At 40.1% G+C, this 18,963-nt stretch overlaps 1 protein-coding gene across 2 annotated transcripts; it reads left to right on the top strand.

Annotated features, from left to right (window-relative positions):
• The first annotated feature begins 112 nt into the window (after positions 1-112).
• On the top strand, positions 113-16,303 carry RNMT (RNA guanine-7 methyltransferase). 2 transcript variants are annotated; one of them, XM_082754998.1, is made up of 11 exons: positions 113-157; positions 532-772; positions 2,424-2,556; positions 4,016-4,138; positions 5,078-5,193; positions 7,203-7,384; positions 7,990-8,154; positions 9,201-9,318; positions 11,403-11,504; positions 14,328-14,361; positions 16,128-16,303. In XM_082754998.1, exons 2-11 carry the CDS (start codon positions 596-598, stop codon positions 16,163-16,165), a joined length of 1,188 nt encoding a protein of 395 aa, XP_082611124.1. In that variant the 5' UTR covers positions 113-157; positions 532-595; the 3' UTR covers positions 16,166-16,303. The 2 variants fall into 2 exon arrangements, with proteins under 2 accessions (XP_082611124.1, XP_082611123.1); XM_082754997.1 differs by lacking the exon at positions 113-157 and having other exon boundaries at positions 454-772.
• Positions 16,304-18,963: the final 2,660 nt, after the last annotated feature.

Below are 18,963 nucleotides of genomic sequence, written 5' to 3'. Positions count from 1 at the left end.
GCTGGGAGTCGTAGTCCCGTCCCCGCTCCGCCGCACTCACGCACGCATGCGCAGCGCAGCGCAGCGCCGCGGGGCAGCCCTCCCCGTTGTACGCCGGACGTGACGCCGCGGCGGAGGGGGCCGCTTCCGCAAGCGGGATGGCGGAGCGCCCGGCGGGGTGAGCGCCGCGCCGCCTCCACCCTCCTGGCCCGCGGCGCGGCGGCGGCAGGGGGGGGGGAGGGGAAGGGAGCGGGGCAACGGGCACGGGCAGGCGGCGGGGGGGGGGCGGGGGAGGCGGCGGGCAGCGGGGGGGCGTGGTCACGGCGGGATGGGCGTGGTCTCGGCGGGGTGGGCGTGGTCACAGTGCTTGGGGGCGTGGTCACGGGGTTAGGGGCGTGGTTATGGTGGATGGGGGCGTGGCCATGGGGTTTGGGGGTGTGACCTCGGGTTGGGGGCGGGGCCTCGCGGTGGCGCTGTTGCCCCCGGGCGCTGCCTTTCAAAATGGCGGCCGCCAGGCGCCAACCGCCCCCGGGGGGCTCCCGTTGCCCGCAGCTCCCTGTTGTGAGCGGCCGGCCCTGAGGGCGCTGCCCCCGCGGAGGGGAAAGGAAAGGAAGGGATGGCCGACCTGGGCGCGGCGGCGGAGGAGGGCACGAAGGACGGGGAGCAGCCCCGTGGAGACGCGGAGGAGGGCGGCAGCCCCGACACAGCGCGCCCCGGCGGCGGCGAGCAGCAGGAGGGCGGCGGGGCGAAGAGGAAGGCGGAGGAGCAGGGGGGAGAGCCGCCCAAAAAATCGGTGAGTAGCGAGGAGCAGCTGGAAATGTGCCTCCTGTTAATGGGGGGGGCGGTAGGGGAAAGCGGTGCTTTGTAAAACACTGCCCCTTATCCTATATGTGCTTATAGAAGCTGGTGCTGTGGTTCTGATCCAATCGATTTTGACCTTTTGGAATTCCTACTTATAATCTGAAAATGTTTTTGATCTAATGTTTTGTTTCTGTGTTCATATATAGACGTTAATCATCAGTCTGGAAAAAGTAATACCCTTTGTCGTGGCAGAAACACTACTAACCCCTTCATCTCTTCGCTAAAGTATTCCAGGGTCAGGTTCAGAAGGACAAGGAACATGCTGTTACTGCACAGCCTGAGGGTATAAAGAGGTTCGACTCTTTCAGATCAGGCTGAAAGCAGCTGCCAGCAATCTAGATGCTACATCTGATGGCCAACAGTGGTTGCAGCAGCTGGCGTGCTTTAATGGGTTGTATGAAGGTGTCTCCCTCGCTTGTCAAAGCCAACCTCTCTTGTTTAAGTCAGTGGCTGGCAGGGGACCATCTGTGCTTACCCTGAAAAAGACTAGGAAGCGTCAAAATATTTGTTAGTTGCAGTCAGCCCAGTGTGGTAATAAACAGATGATGGGTTTATAGCTATTCCGGACAAGTAAGGCTGTGTACGTGCTCAAGGTTACCAAAATTATACAAAACGTTGAAGAACAAACATACCATATTAAAGTCAGATCTTTTTGAGCAACTGGTATTTCAATAATAAGGTATCTGGACATTGACTTTTTTAGTGGATTACTATTGGAATTGCTTTTAATTGCAATGTAAATTCATGGCGGCTGGAATTTTGTGGCGTGTTTGTGGGCGCTGACTGAGAATCCTTCAGTCTTGGTTGTACTGTTAGATGCTTTTGTCTTGCAGAATTTGTGTTGGTGCTCTGTGTTCAGTTACTTTGTATTTTATTTATAACTTTTTCATGTGCTACTGGAGATTGTTCTCAAGGTTAAGAGATGTTAGGAGCATAATAACTAGTTACAGAGCACTTTTCAGTATCATATGGGGCTTCCTATTTTGGACTAATTACATTCAAGGCTAAAACAGGTGTTTCTATGGCCTGCTGATAAATATTAAATGGGATACTGTCATCAAATCATTATTCTTTCCCTTACCCTGGTTTGTTCAAAGCTCTGGGAGTTATCACCGACAGCTTTGCACAAAATCAGCTAGTCAGCATTAAGGATAAATCGGCAGTTTATACACTTCTGTTAACAGCAAACAATGAAATTTCTGAACCAGGATTTTCTAAGAACCTTAAACGTGAAATAATGCTCAGAGAGAAGGAACATCCTCCTTTTCGGTCCCTGATTTAAAGGGAATGAAACTGATTCATTGAGAAAACTTAAGCAAAGATGCTGGGCATCATCCAGCAGAAGTTATGTGGGCCAACTGAAAATGGAATTAAATTTTTGAGGCAGTTGACGCTCCAATGATTGAAGCACTGAAGTCAGTTTCAGGGTAGATACATATACAAAAACCTTTCCCCATAATGATGATGACCAGTGTATCTTGTTTCCTTTCTTAAATCTTTTAAGTGGACACATCTCTTGATTAAATGAGAAAATAATACGAAGAATTTTCTGCTTTAGTCTATTCTTTCCCTCATTTCTGCAGAGTGAGACAGGTCATGGGCAAGCTGTAGCTGCACATTATAACGAGCTTCAAGAGGTTGGATTGGAAAAACGCAGCCAGAGTCGCATATTCTACCTCAGAAACTTTAATAATTGGACGAAGAGTGTCCTCATCGGTAAGTTTCCTTAATTGATTGCTTAGCCTTTAATAAAATGTAACTTATTTTTGTTTCAAAATGTGCCTTTACTGCTCTCTGATGTTGATTATTAAACTTTGTCCTTTAACACAGTAAGATTTTCAAGTCTATTAAAATGTCTGTTTTTATCTACAATTTTATTTTGAATCCTTACAGTTGTGTCTTATATTGTTAGAGTGGGAAATAAATGCTAAAGTTTTAAAGATCAATTGACTTGAAAACTGGAATAAGTTCGTACTGGAAATCATTTTTCTTCATGCTGTTTTAAAAGAGAAAGGGACAACACTGAATCATAAAGAATCTGTTCTTGATAGATTGAGTTCTTTGTGTTATTTAAATCTATCTCAAACAATTTCTAAACTATTTTCAAAGTTCTTAGGTCTATATGAAGCAATTCTGCAGAAAACTTGAATGTATAAAACAAGATATTTTCTTTATTACACATAGTAGTTTAAAAAGATGAAAAACTAGAGAAAGTATTTTTTAAAGAAGCAGCAGCTTCTTATAGAAGGCTACAAATTAATTCCAAACAAAAACCATCCTGTCTTCAAAGAAAGTAATTGTCAGTAGAACACCACAAATTCATGGAGAGTGAGGTATGCCAGGATATGTTGTCACCATTTGTCTTAGCATGCTGCTTTTTGTTCTGTTTGGTAGAGCAGTTAAAAGCAACATTTAGGTTTACATAAAGCTGTTCCTGAAACCTGTGTTCCAGCCTTTCAGTCATGATCCATTTCATTAGCATGGTGTTGCAGCAGTTGTATCAAAACATACTTTGTCTCTCTTACTGTGAAGAGAAGTGGCTAGCACATTGATATGTTTTGCCTAATATGCCACCATCAGTCAGCTCGAGAATAATCTAGACATAGTGGAGATGGAAAAGAAAACAAAATTCGTATATGTTGTGTAAAAAGACAGCAAATAAGTAGCCAGTGTTATTGGAAAGCCTATGAAAGGCTGAGAGGAGAACATTAAATGTGCTTGTGATGTGACTGCAAGAAAAAGTTGTGGCTGGTATATTTAATTGGCTTTTAATCTTCTGGCTTTTGCATACTTAAAAATAACATCTGCCTTCATTTTAATGGTAATGAAAGGGAGCCCTGTTCTTTCCTCACACGTGGGGTAGTTGTTTAGCAGGAGCAGTGTTGCCTTTGTCTGTTAGGGAAGCAGTGCCGTGCTCCAGTCACAGGCAAAGCATGTCAAATAACAGAAAGTATTAATTACCTTTTCCAAAATCTTTAAAGTTAATGGTTGTTGCTTTCATCATTAGTGGTTTATAGAAAAAGAGATTTAAGTCTTTAAAGTTAACAAGACTTATAGGTAAAGTAAGTTGTTGGATGTTTTAAAGTCCTTAAACCGTTTTGGTCCTCTATGGATCTTGTATAATAAAAGTGAATTACAGGGACCTGTGTAAGCATTCTCTCTCATGTTTTTCTAGGTGAATTTATAGACCGGGTACGACGGAAAAAGAGTGACATAACTGTTCTGGATCTGGGATGTGGCAAAGGTGGAGACTTACTGAAATGGAAAAAAGGCAGAATTAAAAAAATTGTCTGTACTGGTAAGAAGATACAGTAACTTTCCAGGGAAAGTATAACAGTGTTATGGGGGGAAAAGCCACACCTCTGGTCTTGTACTGTTTCCTTTTTTGTTAGTGTGCTCAAGAGTGCAGTGAGACACCTTCTGTCAAAGAGGCTTTTTTTCAGGTCTTTTAACCTGAAGGCATATATTTGATTGTCAGCATAAATATCAGAACCTTTAATACTGTGTGTAATGAGCTCTCAGTTCAACTCATAAATAAAAGCTAGTAGCAGTAAAGAAATACCATATTATCACAGATGGTCTTAGGGTAAAGACACGGGGGAAAAGACTAACATCATGTATTTTATGTCTTTTCTCCCGTGTCTAATCTCCTGAAGTATTTTTAACTGTTCTGAGAGTTTTAAAATTTGTCCAAACTGTCATTATTCAGTGAAACTATGCCTGTGAGAGTAATAGCCTTAAAAAGAAAATTCCTGTGATGAAACATGAGCGTATATCACAAATCATTGCATTTCAGTATCTTGTATATCTGTAAGAAGATGAAGAGCTTTCATTACTGTTTGAAAACCCCCTCAGAGCTGCACTCTTTTAGCTAATTGAAGCTAGACATTTAATGCTAACAGCGCTTCATATCAATCACTTTGTATCTATTACGTGAACTTTTGGAGGCTTTTTTGCACTTATGAGGATGGCAGCTTTCTAAAATCTTCAGTTTACAACTTTTGTCTGAAGTAAAGGCAGAAAATGATCAAGAGTTACAGTATAATCTTAAAAGCTTTCTGAAAACTAAATTCTTTCTCTACAAGTTGGAAATAAAACTTCACATCAGAGTGTAACTGTAGATCAACTTACGGCCTAACAGGTTTTCAGTGCTCCAGTAATTGTTCCAGTTTTCTTGTCTGAAGTTTACACATTCATCTTTTTTCTTTTTACATTTTTTCTTTATCTCTCTCTATAGATATTGCTGATATTTCTGTGCAACAGTGCAAGCAGCGGTATGAAGACATGAAAGCTCGATGTCGCTATAATGAACGTATTTTTGATGCAGAATTTATACAAGCAGATAGTACCAAGGTACAGTTTTTAGGTTTTACAATACTTTGGAGATTTTATGTTCTTTTGTTAAGCAAATATAGGAGGTGATGGTAGTGCTGTAATATCTAGGGGATGTTGTATATTTTTAAGACCAGGTTGTTGAACTATCAGGAGAATCAACTGCACAGGTTACTGAAACGTTGCATAAAATTTAGTTAAATGCATTTGATTACTGCTTTACAGTGTAACATTTTTGAAGCTCGGATGCCTTTCTTAGGTAATAAGTGTGATGCTTTTGGTTTCTTTCATTTGACGAGGGAAAGGGAATTTATACTTACTTCTGGAGTTTTAGGATCCAGTATGGGATGTTGAAAACTGTCTTGGCAAATGTGTTCTGATGGTGGAATGAATAAGGGACACTTAGTGATTTAACACATAAATTTTCCTTATTCCGGTATTTTCTAGTAGCATTTTAATTACCGCTATATTAATCTTCAAAATATCTGTGATGGTGCAGATGCTTTAGATGGCATGGAGGTGATGTGGAGTACATTGCTGTGGTTTAGGAAACAGTCTTGTGCACAGCACTGCTTTCACGCCGTGGAAATGAAGGCTGAGAGTGCCCTGCTGACACAGGCTGAGGGACAGAGCCCAGCTGGTTCCAGTGTACTTGTGGAAAGCCTGAACCTGTCCTACCTAGACTTGCAGGAAGGGTTGGTGGCTTGAATTCTTGGTTGCCACCTTTTTTTTTTTCTGAGGAATAGAGTCAGTTGCTTGTTTCCGGGTCATCTGTCTCTGCTCAAAATTACAGTCATGGAGTAGAGGAGGCAGCCTTGGCCTGTAAAGAAAGGGATGTTTTCACATTATTATCGCAGTTAGGTCTTGCGTGCACATGTATTGCCTGTTGCACATTCTGTTTTCTCTGTCCACTCACGCAAAAGTTCATCTCCCTGAAAGTTCATCTCTATTCTTTGTGTTAGATATAATGCAAAATCTCCTTCTTCCAGCTGGCCTAGTTCCTCCCCTGGACCTCTGCATGCTGGTTTCCTGTGTCTCTCTTTGTTGAAGTACAAAGGGGTAGCAAACAGATAAAATTGCTATGGGTATCCCAAGTGTCCGTTTTTGTCTTCATACATAACATAGACAGAATGTGGTGTGAACTGTTACAGACTGGGAGCGAGTGGGTGGGTGGGGAGTCTGGGTGAGAAGAGAAACTCAGAACTGTTAAGTATGAAATATTAAGTACAGAACGTGTATTGTGGACCCTGGGGCATGTGCTCCTGTGTTATTTGTGGATGCTACTGGTATTGTATAAAAGAAGCCTGAAAAGTTGGGAAAAAAAAAAGTTGGGAACTGCTGGAGTACAGGGTCAAACTGTGTCAAGCTTTAACGTGACACATTTCAAGGGCTCCAAGATCTCCAGGGTTACTAGTTACCTGGATTAAGGGGAAGGGACTGTGTAGTTACATTACATACGTGCATGTAAATGCACATAAGCAAATATAACTTGGCTGGCTTGTTAGCTGCCGTATTTAATATGATGACTCCTCCCCCTCAGTAATATATTTAATGGATATTTTCTTAGCAAAAGAAATGCCAGATGTCATTACAGATAGTTGTCATTACCTTCAGTTTACTTAGTAAACTGAAAATACATTTGATTCTGTTGGTGGTTTCCAGCTTATCTGTGACTGGTTGTAAACCCTCAGTGCTAAAATATCTCTGGAAACTTCTAGGTTAACTGTAGTCTTGGGCTTTGGCCTTTTGGTGTAGTTATGTAGTTGATGAAAAGAAATTAATTTTTAGACGTAGTAATTATTTTTTTTTCATCGTGATAACACAAGTTTTCAGTGTAGCTCTGGGCTTTTTCTTACTTTTACCTTTTTCAGCTTGTTCTTGTTGAACTTGTGAAGAAGTGGATGTGGAAAGACTTCAAAGAAGTATGGGAGTAGTGTATTTTGGTGGAAGATGTAAGTGAATCATGCTTGTTTGTGTAGCTTTTGCCACAAGTTTTGTTTATCTTTTTTCTTCTCTTTAATGCATTTCAGGATCTCCTGTCTTCCAAATACAATGATCCAGATATGCGCTTTGACATTTGCAGCTGTCAATTTGTTTACCATTACTCATTTGAGACATATGAGCAGGCTGACATGATGCTTAAAAACGCTTGTGGGAATCTCTCTCCTGGAGGGTATTTCATTGGCACAACTCCAAATAGCTTTGAGCTTGTGTAAGTACTTTTTTATCCTACTAGTCTTCCAAAAGTCTGTGAAGCATTGTCAAGTCATAGTTGTTCTTACAGTGCTCTGATACATTTGTGTAAACAAAATCATTTTTTTGGCAACAGTTTTGGATTCTAGTCCAGAAAATCTCTCTCACGAACTTGACTCAAACAGGTCAATCTCTACTAACTGTTGTCTCTTGTACCCATGGCTCTTCTGGAGTGTGTATGGATCTTCATAGGTAAACCTTTGGTAGTGATTTAAATAGTGGCAAAATATCCACAGCCTGGAGAGTAGCTGTCGGAGTTCACTGTGGTAGTAGTTCCAAGAAGCCTGTCTTGTGCTTGTAGAATGTGCCTGGGCTAAAAGTTAATTTTCTAGGTCTGTGTGGTCCTTGGCATATTGTATAGGAATGATAAACTTTTAAAATTTAGCATGCCTCTGCTTCATTTCATTTTCATTGCTTTAATGGATTCAGTGTGTGGCAAAGTACAGGGAATCCTGGATGCCGTGATACTGGGATGAAGCAGTTTCAGGTCTCTTAGGCATTGTTTACTCTGTAAAATGAAAAGTGGGTCTGTCAACTACTGTTTGTTTATATCTCTTTTTGTAGAAAACGGCTAGAAGCTTCAGAAACAAATTCATTTGGGAATGACGTATACAGTGTAAAATTTGAGAAGAAGGGAGAATATCCCTTGTTTGGCTGCAAATATGATTTCCACTTAGAAGAAGTGGTTGATGTCCCTGAATTCTTGGTTTATTTTCCATTACTGGAAGAGTAAGTTAAATTTTGAATTCCATCTATAATGAGAGCAGTGTTTTATTGCGCAACAGAAAACTTTGTCTTGTTACAGTTGCAGTTCCAGTTTTTTGTTGTCTCTCTAAATGAAGACGTTTCTTGCATTTCTGTCGAAGACTGTAATCTGGTATATATCCATTGTGCGCAGTTGAAGGTGCTCTGGTCAGAAACTGTGAAGACTTGCACTAGATCTTGCATAGGAGTTTCACTGTCTGATGTCATCTGAAAGCATACATCTAGTGCTGTGAAATTTTTCTTCATTAACCTTAACTTTTTGGGGTTTTATTCTACCTTTCTTAAGTGCTTCAGCAAGCCCTCTTGTGTATCCTCTTCTTTCTGGTGCCTCTTTCTTACCTTATTCAACTTTTTTTGGATGTTCATCGATTTTCAACTTCTTCCTTCTGTAAATATCTTGAGTGTATATTTTACTATTACCTCTGCATGAATTCAGGTATACCATTACTAGCCTGTTGTCTTCTGAGGTACAGACAAATATTTCCATATCCTCCACCCCGGCCATTCAAACTCAGTATGAATTTAAAACAATGTAGAGTTTTCCATTCAAATCTGTATATTTTCACACACTTCATTTGTGTCTCTATGAAGAGTGTTAGCTTTTACCACTGATGCCTGTAACTTCAGTGTTGTATGACTACAGTGTCAACATATAACTGAGATGTAAGGCACTAAATCTAGTAGAAAGAGGATTCCTCAGTATATCTATAATAGCTGCTGTGGCAGATGATAATTACTAACTTGAGTGCTAGGAGAAGACACTTTTTTGTTGTTGAAATGTTTATAATCACTTATGTGTAGATTTTTATTGTCATAATTCAAAAAAATAGTACAGTTTTGTGGTGGTAACACAGTTTTTTTTATCTAACTGTGTTTACTGAAAGATAAATTTTAGAACGATTGTAATCCTAGTGGATACCATAAGATGTCACTGTGGCTTAAATTGTTTCTTTGAAAATAAAGCTACAGTAATTCTGTTGTTTCCCTAATCAAGCTCGTTATTTTGACAGAATGGCAAAGAAGCATGGTATGAAGCTAGTCTACAAAATGACGTTTCGGGAATTCTATGAAGAAAAGGTCAAGAATGAGGAGCATAAGATGCTGTTAAGGAGAATGCAGGCCTTGGAGGTAAATGCAGAGTTAACTTATTTTCTTTTAAATAGTATTTTACATCTTGTTAATTATTTGTGCAATAACTGAAATTATTCTCGTGAATATTGTGCAATGAACTAAGAACTACCATTAGAAGAACTAAACTCCTGTTGCTGAAAGCGTGATAGTGGTCAGTTAACCTCGGCTGGCAGCCAGATGCCCACCCAGCATGCTCTCACTTCCCTTCCTCAACTGGACTGGGAGAGGGAGAAAATAAGACAAAAAAGCTTATGGGTTGAGATAAAGGCAGGAAGATTGCTTACCAGTTAACATCATGGTTAAAACAGGCTTGACTTGGGGAAGATTATTTTAGTTTATTGCAAATTAAAAAATAACTAAGTATGGTGAGAAACAAAGGCAAAACTAAAAATGCCTTCCCTCCTCCCAGACTCAACTTTATTCCTGACTCCCTTACTTCCTTTCCTTGCAGAGTGGCTTGTGGAGTTGGGGACTGTACGAACAGCTCCTCTCTGCTGCTCCTTCCTCCTCATACTTTTTCTCTGCTCCAGGGTGGGTCCCTCCCACAAGCTGCAGTTCTTGAAGAGCTGCTCCAGCACTGCACCACATTCCATGGGGTGCAGTATTTCAGGAACAAACTGCTCCAGTATGGACTCCTCTCCATGGGCTGTAGTTCCTGACAGGAGCACAAGCTCTATGTGGGCTGCAGCTTCCTTCAGGGCTTATCCACTTGCTCTGGCCTGGGGTCCTCCACCGTCTGCAGGTGCATATCTGCCCTGATGTGGTTCTCGATGGTCTGCAGGGGGACAAATTGTTTCACCACGGTCTTCTCCATAGGCTGCAAGGGCATTTCTGCTCTGGTGCCTGGAGTACTTCCTACCATTCCTTCCTCACTGACTTTTGTGTCTGCATCCAGTACAGCAATTTATTTCTGTGGGTAAAATTACAAATTTGAAGTAAGTTTTCACTATTATTAAGAAGTAAGCAGAAACACATTGACCATACCTGGTCAAATAACACCAATGTTTGTTTCTTGTTTTACATAGAAACACAGGAATCATGCCTGGTATCACGCAGTGGGAACTGTAATCCATTTCTTCTACAGCTGATTGGCTAAAAGCTGGATCTTTGTTCAAAAACTACTGATTAAGAGTCAGAAAGTAATCTTTGTAGGAATAAAAGGAAAGCTGTGTTTATAGAAGAAAGTGATACCGAACTGTTACCGGGCTTAGATTTTGTCCAGTGTTTTTGCCTTTTATCCTCAAGCTGTTATCTTGGATGCCTTCAGCAGCTTTAGAGGAGCTTTTCGATGCTATCTTTGGGGCTTTGTTTTTAATCGTGGTTACATATGCTTCCGTTTTACCTCAAATGGTAGAATTTTTCAGCACAAAGCTATCTAGATGAGTATGTGGTGACACTTAAAGCTTAGTGACATAGGCTACAAGTGGACTCTACTGCCCTTCTTGACTCAAGGAGGGACGGTGCTCATATTTCCAGCAGCATGGTGAAATACCATCTTACATATCAGCATCTTAGAAAAGTGAGAGTTGTCTTACTTAATAGCTACGTACAACTGAGGACAGCACTGTTGAGTACAGACCATTTTGCAGTAAGTGGGATCTTTAATAAGTATATATTAGTTTTGAAGAATTGGATCTATGCTTCTGTTTATAGCTCCTGTGTGTCATTCAGGCATTTTAAGCATTCTGCTTGAAATACTATAGCTGCTCTGTTCACAGTAGTTCTTTTCACAGTTGCTGACTTGTTCAGTTTCTGCTCTGAAAGAGGGTATGTCTAGATCATGTTCATAATGAGCTGTACATGGAGCATAATTTTAATAGCTTATTCTGTCTGTCCTGTTTCAGACATGTAAGTAGATGAAAGTTAATTTATAAATTCTGGGTATTAGATTTTTCTGGGAAGTAGCAAATATCAGACCTGATCCGACAGGTGCTTTAAAGGAGAAATGCAAATTTTAAGATACTCCTAATAATTACTGACCTCAATTTTGGGCCATATTGTCGCAAACCCTTGACTAGTGTGATTAATATATCATACTACCTAACTAATATTTTTTTCTTCTTTTTTTGTATTTTCTCTAGCCATACTCCGCATCTGATGATTCCAGACTTGCTTCTGATAAACCTGATGATTATGAGCATGCAAAAGAGTTTATCAAAGATGGCAAGGCGAAGTTACCATTGGTAAGTACCTTCTCACCTCACTACAGCAAACAGTGTCTAAAATTGAGGCCATAATCCTGCAGATGTTTCATACCTTCTTCATTTCAACTGCAATGGAATTGCCACCTATGTCTCCGTGTACATGACAAATCATAGAACAGGCGGTTAATCTATAACCTTTGCTTAACGAATTAAATTCAGTTAAGTTGTTAGCTGTTAAGAAATTTGCAATGGTGTGGAAGGAAAAGGATGTTTTGCCACCCCCCTTGACATCTGTTCTAACATAATTATCTTGAATTTCAAGAATTTTCTTATGATTCTGGATCTTCACTCTATCCATTTAAAGTTCTAGTTTTCTTCTTTTAATCCTCAGACAGAGAGGAGGGTTGAAAACTTTCTTTGTAATCTCGTAAGTATTTAAAATATTATACATTTTTTCTGTTGTCTTTTTGAGTGAAGAAGATCCAGCTCATTTTGCAGCCAGTTTTAGTAGTTCTATTTATTTTTTTTAAATCTGCCCTTCCTGCATTTTTTTGAGCAGGGCTACTAGAACTGAACCAGTCCTACCTGCATCCATACATTTCTCTCCTTTGTTTTATTAAATATGATGTTCTGTTCACATCTGGGAATGGAAAGACCCTTTTTTTGTTATGATAGTAATGTTACCTTGTACAATATTTAGTCTGATAGCCTGTCATATATTTTTCTGCAGTTCTCTGGCTTTGCCAGCTTGATTTATTTCAGAAACAAAAGAACATTGAAACATCTTTTATGGAGATCATAGTAGATTTTAGATCAGTGGTCCAATTAAATACTTTTTTGCTGCTTCTGGTCTTGTCTTCTAAAGGACATGCTGCCTTTCTGATCTTCCTGTCTTTCTCATATTTTTGTAAATGAGGTTTCTTTCTTTGACTGTCCTAGCAGGACGTGACAATGTTGGAGTTTTTTTGTTTGACCCCATTTCTGCTGTCCTTCCAGTTAGATACTGAATTAGCCTTATTGTGATCAGGACTTTTCAGGCTAGTTCTGTGTCTACATTATGTGGTACTGGGAGTGTGATAGGGTTTGTAGCCCCTGAGAGTGTTTTGTAAGACTGGGGTGGAAGCCTTGATGTTGATAATGTGTATTTTGCTGCCTTTTGTGGCATGGCGTTGGGGTTTAACACAGCAGACAGACACCTGAACGCCACGTCTGCTCACGCTCCATGCATGTGTACGATTCCTCTGAATTTCAATTCTTGAGGGGCAAAGTGCTCCTGGCAGCTTGTCCCCTCACAACCTTTTAATTCTTCTGTGTTGGTCTCAGAGCTCGTTGGGTGCGTGACGGACAGGAGCCTGCACAAATGCTGTTCCTGGGAAGTGAGCAGGAGGTCAGACAACATCTGCTGTTCCCCCAGGAACTGCTGCCATTGCCCATCCTGTCTGTAGCCAGACCAGCTGCTCAGCGTGGCATATAGCTGTGTGCTTGCTTCTGCACCTGCCTTTGGGGAGTCAGGCTGGATGGAAACCTCGCAAAAGCATAATTTCACTGTCTCATGCTCAGCAGTTCCTGGTGCAGAGTATTGGCTGTTTTGGTCTGAACTGTAGGCTTTCGTGTGTTCAGGTTCTTTAACAAGAGAGAAACAAAACTGGAGACTAAGTAGTTTGAGTAAAGTTTGTAGTTTAAGTAAGGTGCGCAGTTACTAAGACCTGGCGTTAAACTTTTTTATGGTGCATGTAGCACAAGGCTGTCAGCTTGACATTTTTCCACATGGATTTTTCGTATTTTTCATGATTGGCTTACCTGCTGTTCATGTTCTGAATTATTGAGGATGTAGTGAATTATTGAGGATTTACTGCATATATAACAATCCTACATCAAGAGGGAAAAGAAACCTGCTCTCTGTATTTGAAATCTAAAAAAAAAATCAAAAAGAAGGTTCCCTCTTTTAAGAAACAACCTTAAGAACATGAGAATGGCTGAGTAAGACCAAAGACCTCTTTTTGCCTGATAGTCTTAGCAGTTGGCAAGTAGCTGTTGCCTGGGAAGACGTGAGAAAGGGTGTAAGTGCTATGTCACCTGAACAAGTCTCTTTATTTATTTTACTGACCTTATAAAAGATGAATCGTTTGGTCAGAACTGGTCAGTGGGTAGCATATAGGTTAAATCGTGCCCGCAGTGAGAGCACACTGGAAGAGGATGGAGTAGGCAGAGCAGAAAGGGAGCTTGTTCTTTGTTACCTCATGCTTCTTAATAGGTGGAGTAAATGGCAGCAGCTGTTTACTTGAGCACTGCTCCCGCTACTGTGCTTTCATCTGAAAGGTGGGCTAGGAGTAGGCTTCCTGGGGCTCCCAGGTGGATTATTTTCCATTGCATGCAAGCTGGGCTCAGTTGCTCTTCTGGAGTAGAGCTTTTATGGTCTGGAGGTTGGTGTCAGGTGGAAATAGGCAATATCTGAGGGGAAGGTGGCAGGCCTGTGGCCTTTTCACAGCTTCAGCATGAAATGTTGGGCAGCTTGGGCAGAAGAGCTCCTTGAGACAGGTCAGGTCACACAGATGTGCAGTAGTGAACCCAGTGTGTCCCTGCATTGCAGAGGCATCCAGCCCAGCAGACTAGTGGCCCATTCTGCTATGCCTATGTAATTTAGGTGTTTTCCTTTACCTGAGGTGTCCTAGTTCCCCATCATTCTAGCTACTGGAGTTGTAAATATCTGTGGTCTACGGTAATGCTTAAGTAGGACCTAAATAGCCATCTAGTGTGGGTGGTTAGAAGTTGGTCCACGAAAGATCGTTTATCCTGAGTTAAAACGGTGATTTGTTGTTTCCTCATCTTTTTGTTTAAACTGTTTTTTATGTCCTCTTCTAGGGAACCCTGAGTAAATCTGAATGGGAAGCAACAAGTAAGTACTGTTTTGAAAACTTGGTGTTGCCTAAGTGACTGCTGTGGGAAATGTATGAAATAAATAGACTGTCAATTAAGGAAGAAAATGTAAATTTTACATAAAACAGTATTTTATTTGTGTTATTGGAATGCCTGTATATAGCCAGGATAGGACACACAGCTCAAGAAATTGGGTGAGGGGAAACGCATGAAATAAGTTGAACTTCTGTTTATTTAAGTAGTTTCAAGTGTGCAAACTTTCAGACCAAAAACATTTTGGGGAAGCATTCTTAGAAGGTATGAAAAGAGGATGGTAGTGTCAGTCCTCTAATACTAGCAAAAACGTACACTTGGACATTCTACTGTTACTAGTCAACTAGAAAACAAACTTCAGTAGGGGCATATATTCATCAAAAAAATAGACAAGTCAGTTTGGGGAAGACAGAGTTTTCTTTTTGCCTGTAGCGGTTAGTATGTTCCAGAAAGAAACAGCATGAATGGTGAAGAGGTATTTGAATGTTTTATGAAAGGGGTGGAGGGAATGGAAGTCTGTGCCTCAGACATGGGAAAGGATACCATATTCTAAAATACATTTGAATTCTGTAAGCATGTTTCATGGAAAACTTTTGACGTCAGCTGTCTTATTTTTTTTTTCAATGTTGAATTTAGTAAACCTCACATAAAAGGGACTGAGAATTCTGTTGGTAAAAGTCCTCTCCCAGACAGGTTGTTACTAACTTATGTGTCACAGTGGCCAACCAGTATTTGCATTTTTGCAGACCATTTTACTTGTGGTGTTAGTAGGTTAAAAACAAACAAAAATGCTGTTTAATTAATGAATGAAAAAGTCTTTACTTAGTGTTTAGTTTTTAAAGTAAAGGTTAATTCAAACAGTGTAAAAGCATTATGTAATCTATGAATCTAGTTGAGAGGGGCTCTTTATACCTTCAGAAGTTCAGTGATGATTGTATTTTCAAAGTACTCTTTTTAATTTTTTTTTTCTAGAGAGACTTGGAGTACAGAGTTTTTGATGGTTTAGGACATAAACGCAGCTTGCTCGTTACACAAAACTTTGCTTTATTGCTGAGGAATAGAAAGATTTGCAGTGTAGCTAGAATATTTGTTAAAAGTTAGGTTTAAGTGGAAAACCATTTATTTGGACTCAAGGCCTTGAAGTGATTTAACTTACCTGTCATGAAGCTTAAGAACTTCTGATGTAGCCACATTGGTTTGATTATATGCTGAATAACCATTTCCTAGGGCACTGATGGGGACTTGATGAGATCCGCTTCTGGAATTACACTGTTCTGTAATTGAGAAAATGCTATCTGGCATTTGTAAATATTTGTCAATGATATTTTAAACAAGCAAAAATTGAAAGTGAGGTTGATTATTTGACCCATTATTGTCTGTTAAAATTGCATGTATAAAGGATTCTTTAAACTCACTTGCATGTGACTTTTTCTGAAGCAGGGAATGTTAATTATCTGTAAAATGGAATAGTAATTTGAGTTGCATTTACATTAACTGAAGTCAGTGTTGCATCAATAGTATCAACAGTACTTGAAATATTTTCTTCTTTGCATACTTGAAGCTCTATTTTGAAAATATATCTAAAACTATGCTAGAATTGAATACTAGAGTTGTGGGGAAACCATGGCAGTTCTTACAGTGTCAGCAGTCAGGTAACAAGTCGTTTGGGCAGGATGTCAATCTGTTTAAATTTTGAACCCCTATGCGAGTGGCAGAGGAAGCTGAAACTTTGTGCTTCTTTTTCTTTTCTAGGTATTTACTTGGTATTTGCATTTGAGAAGCAACTGTGAAACTTCACATACTGGATGCAGCAAGAAGAGATCATATCCATGTACAAGTTGGAATGGTCTGAAATCCAATGTGGCAACTATTTTTTTATTTTTATTTTTTAATTATCAGAAGTGTGCAGGACACTACCAAAAACGAGAGGAAGCTCATGATTCTGAGTTACATTGCCTGTCTGTGACAGATGGACTTGTGTGTGTATATATAAGAAAGATTCTGAACCAGTCTTTTTAAGGATTTGTAAGCAATCTGCATGCTCTCAAAACTCACGTTTGAACTTGACACAACTTCATGTTACAAAAAAAAAAAACGTTTTGTTAGTAGCTAAGTATGTTTGTGGTTACCAGCCTAACCCTGTACTTTCTGAAGCTGATGGAAAATGACTGTTGGCTTCAGTGATGCAGAATGAAGGCCTAAATATTGTACTGCAAAGCTCAGTTCATTCATAATGAGATATATTCAGACATATAGGGTATGTCTACATTGCATGCAGAGCTAAGTGGTAAATAATACCCAAGTCAGTTTGAGTACCTCTGTGCTGTGCTCCAGCCTGCAGTGTAAATCTACCTTAGTGGTATTCAAAGTGTAGTTTACATGATAAAGTTCTAGGGTTTTTTTTCTAAATCTTTGTTTTTGTGCTTGCTGATATGTAGTGTCAGTTCATGGTGCTTTCATGATTAAACAAGTTTGTTCTGTACAAAACTGCTCTGAAAGAACTGAGTTTCTACAGTTTTGAGTCTTTATGTTGTTTTTCCAGGTATGACCATGTGGTAATAACAGCTGCTGAACTTAAATTACTGAACATTTTCTATTATATTAAAGACTCTCCTGACTTTCTGGTAGTTTTAATGTCTCTTGAAAGTTATTAGACAGATCTTAGGATGTTTGTTACTTGTTTCATAAAATTCCAAATAAGCTTGGCAGAAGGATGAGCTGTTGGTGACGAGGACCTTATTGCGGTCCTTAGTGTTAAGAACATGGTCAAGTATTGGATCATGAACTTAAAATGGAACCTGTATGACAATTTAGGATACTAGAATTTTACTATGGGAGGGGCAGTTGTGCATGTGGATAACAATTGCCAAATTAGAGTCAAAGATTCTATTCGGGAATACAAATTAATGATACCAATAGACAGAATAGTACCTCACTACTGTCCTCCTGCCTGTCAGTCTCTTAGAGCTGGCTTAGGGATTTTTGGCATGGCGTTTGCTCTGCTTTTAACATGCCTATAGCTACCCACTCCTGAGAGGGTGTGAGTAACTTTCTTCAAGCTTTTTCTCTCCCTTTTGGGGCTAACAGTAGCTTTTTGCTGCTGATGGCTATTGTATTTTACATACAGATTAAATCATAAAGTGTTGATGGTACACAAGTATTTTTGCAAAGCTGTAATAAATCTAGGAAAGAACATACCTGTTAAACGTTCAAGTTATTTGAGTTTGTATAGCCTTCCTTCTGTAATTGGGTCATACTCTTTCCTCTGATTCTTGATTTTTTTATTATTATTATTATTATTTTTTATTATTTTTTAAATCTTCCGGAAGATCACCTGTAACCTTCACTGGGATGTAGCTGCTACTAAAATTAAGTAAAACAAGTACTATATCTAGTAGAAAAGAGTCTAAAACTAGCTGAAAAATGCTGACAATTTAGAAGTGCTGAAATGTTTCATTGAACTTCATTTGTGTGCATCAAAGCTAGTTTTGTTAGATTTCTTATATCAAGTTTTATTTGAAAGTACATAGTTATGCTATTTTTGGAAGAAATCAGAATAATAAAAAGGGGAGAAATACAGTGGAGTGTCTTTTCTCTTTTAAGCAAATTCCGACATCATAAAATCACAGAATGGTTAAGATATGAAAATGACCTCTGAAGGTTGTCTGATCCAACCCCTCTGCTCAAGCAGGGTCACCAAGAGCTGTTTACCCAAGACTATGTCCAACATCACTTTTGAATATCTCCAAGGATGGAGAAGACTTTACAAACTCTTTAGGTAACCTGTGTCCATTGCACAGTCACTCACACGGTCAAGAAGTGTTTGCTGATGGAACCTCCTGTGTTTCATTTTGTGCCCATTTCCACCAGTCACTGGCCACCACTGAAAAGACAGCCTTTCTCCACCTTCTTTGCACCCTTTCCTTCGGGTATTTGCGTACATGGATGAAATCTACTCCTAAGCTTTCTCTCCTCTAGTCTGAACAGTCCTAGCTCTATCAGCCTTTCCTCGTAGGAGAGATTCTCCAGTTCCTTTATCATTTTGTTGAACTCTAGTGTGTCCATGTCTCTGTTGTACTGGGGAGTCCAGAACCGGACAGAGCATTCCAGGTGGGGCCTCATAAGTGCTGAGCACACAGGGTAACTTCCTTCAGCCTGCTGGCATCACTGCTCTCGATGTAGCTCAGGACACCATTGGCCTCCTTTGTGGCAAGGGTACGGTGCTGATTAATGTTCCACATGGTGTCCACCAGGACCCCCAGGTCCTTTTCTGCAAAGCTGCCTTCCAGCTGGGTGGCCCCCAGCTGGTCCCTGGGGTTGTCCTCAGGTGCAGGACTTTGCGCTTCTCCTTGTCTTACTGCATGAGGTTCATATCAGCCCATTTCTCCAGCTTGTCAAGGTCCCCCTGGACAGCAGCAGAACCCTCTGGCTTACAGGTGATTATTGTTTCAACTGCTTTACACTTAGATGAGATTTCTTGTCTCAGGAAAAAAATCAATTCTCCTTGGAAGTGGAAGTATGAAAGTCCCATTTTAACTAATGCTCGGTATGTTCAAGACTATGGGGCTTTATATGTGCAATAGTGTGT

This window comes from Aythya marila (assembly GCF_965140915.1).
Source record: "Aythya marila genome assembly, chromosome: 2".
Classification (NCBI taxonomy): Eukaryota; Metazoa; Chordata; class Aves; order Anseriformes; family Anatidae; genus Aythya; species Aythya marila.
The sequence above is the reverse complement of the archived record's forward strand: the minus strand, read 5'-3'. Positions and strand labels throughout refer to the sequence as shown.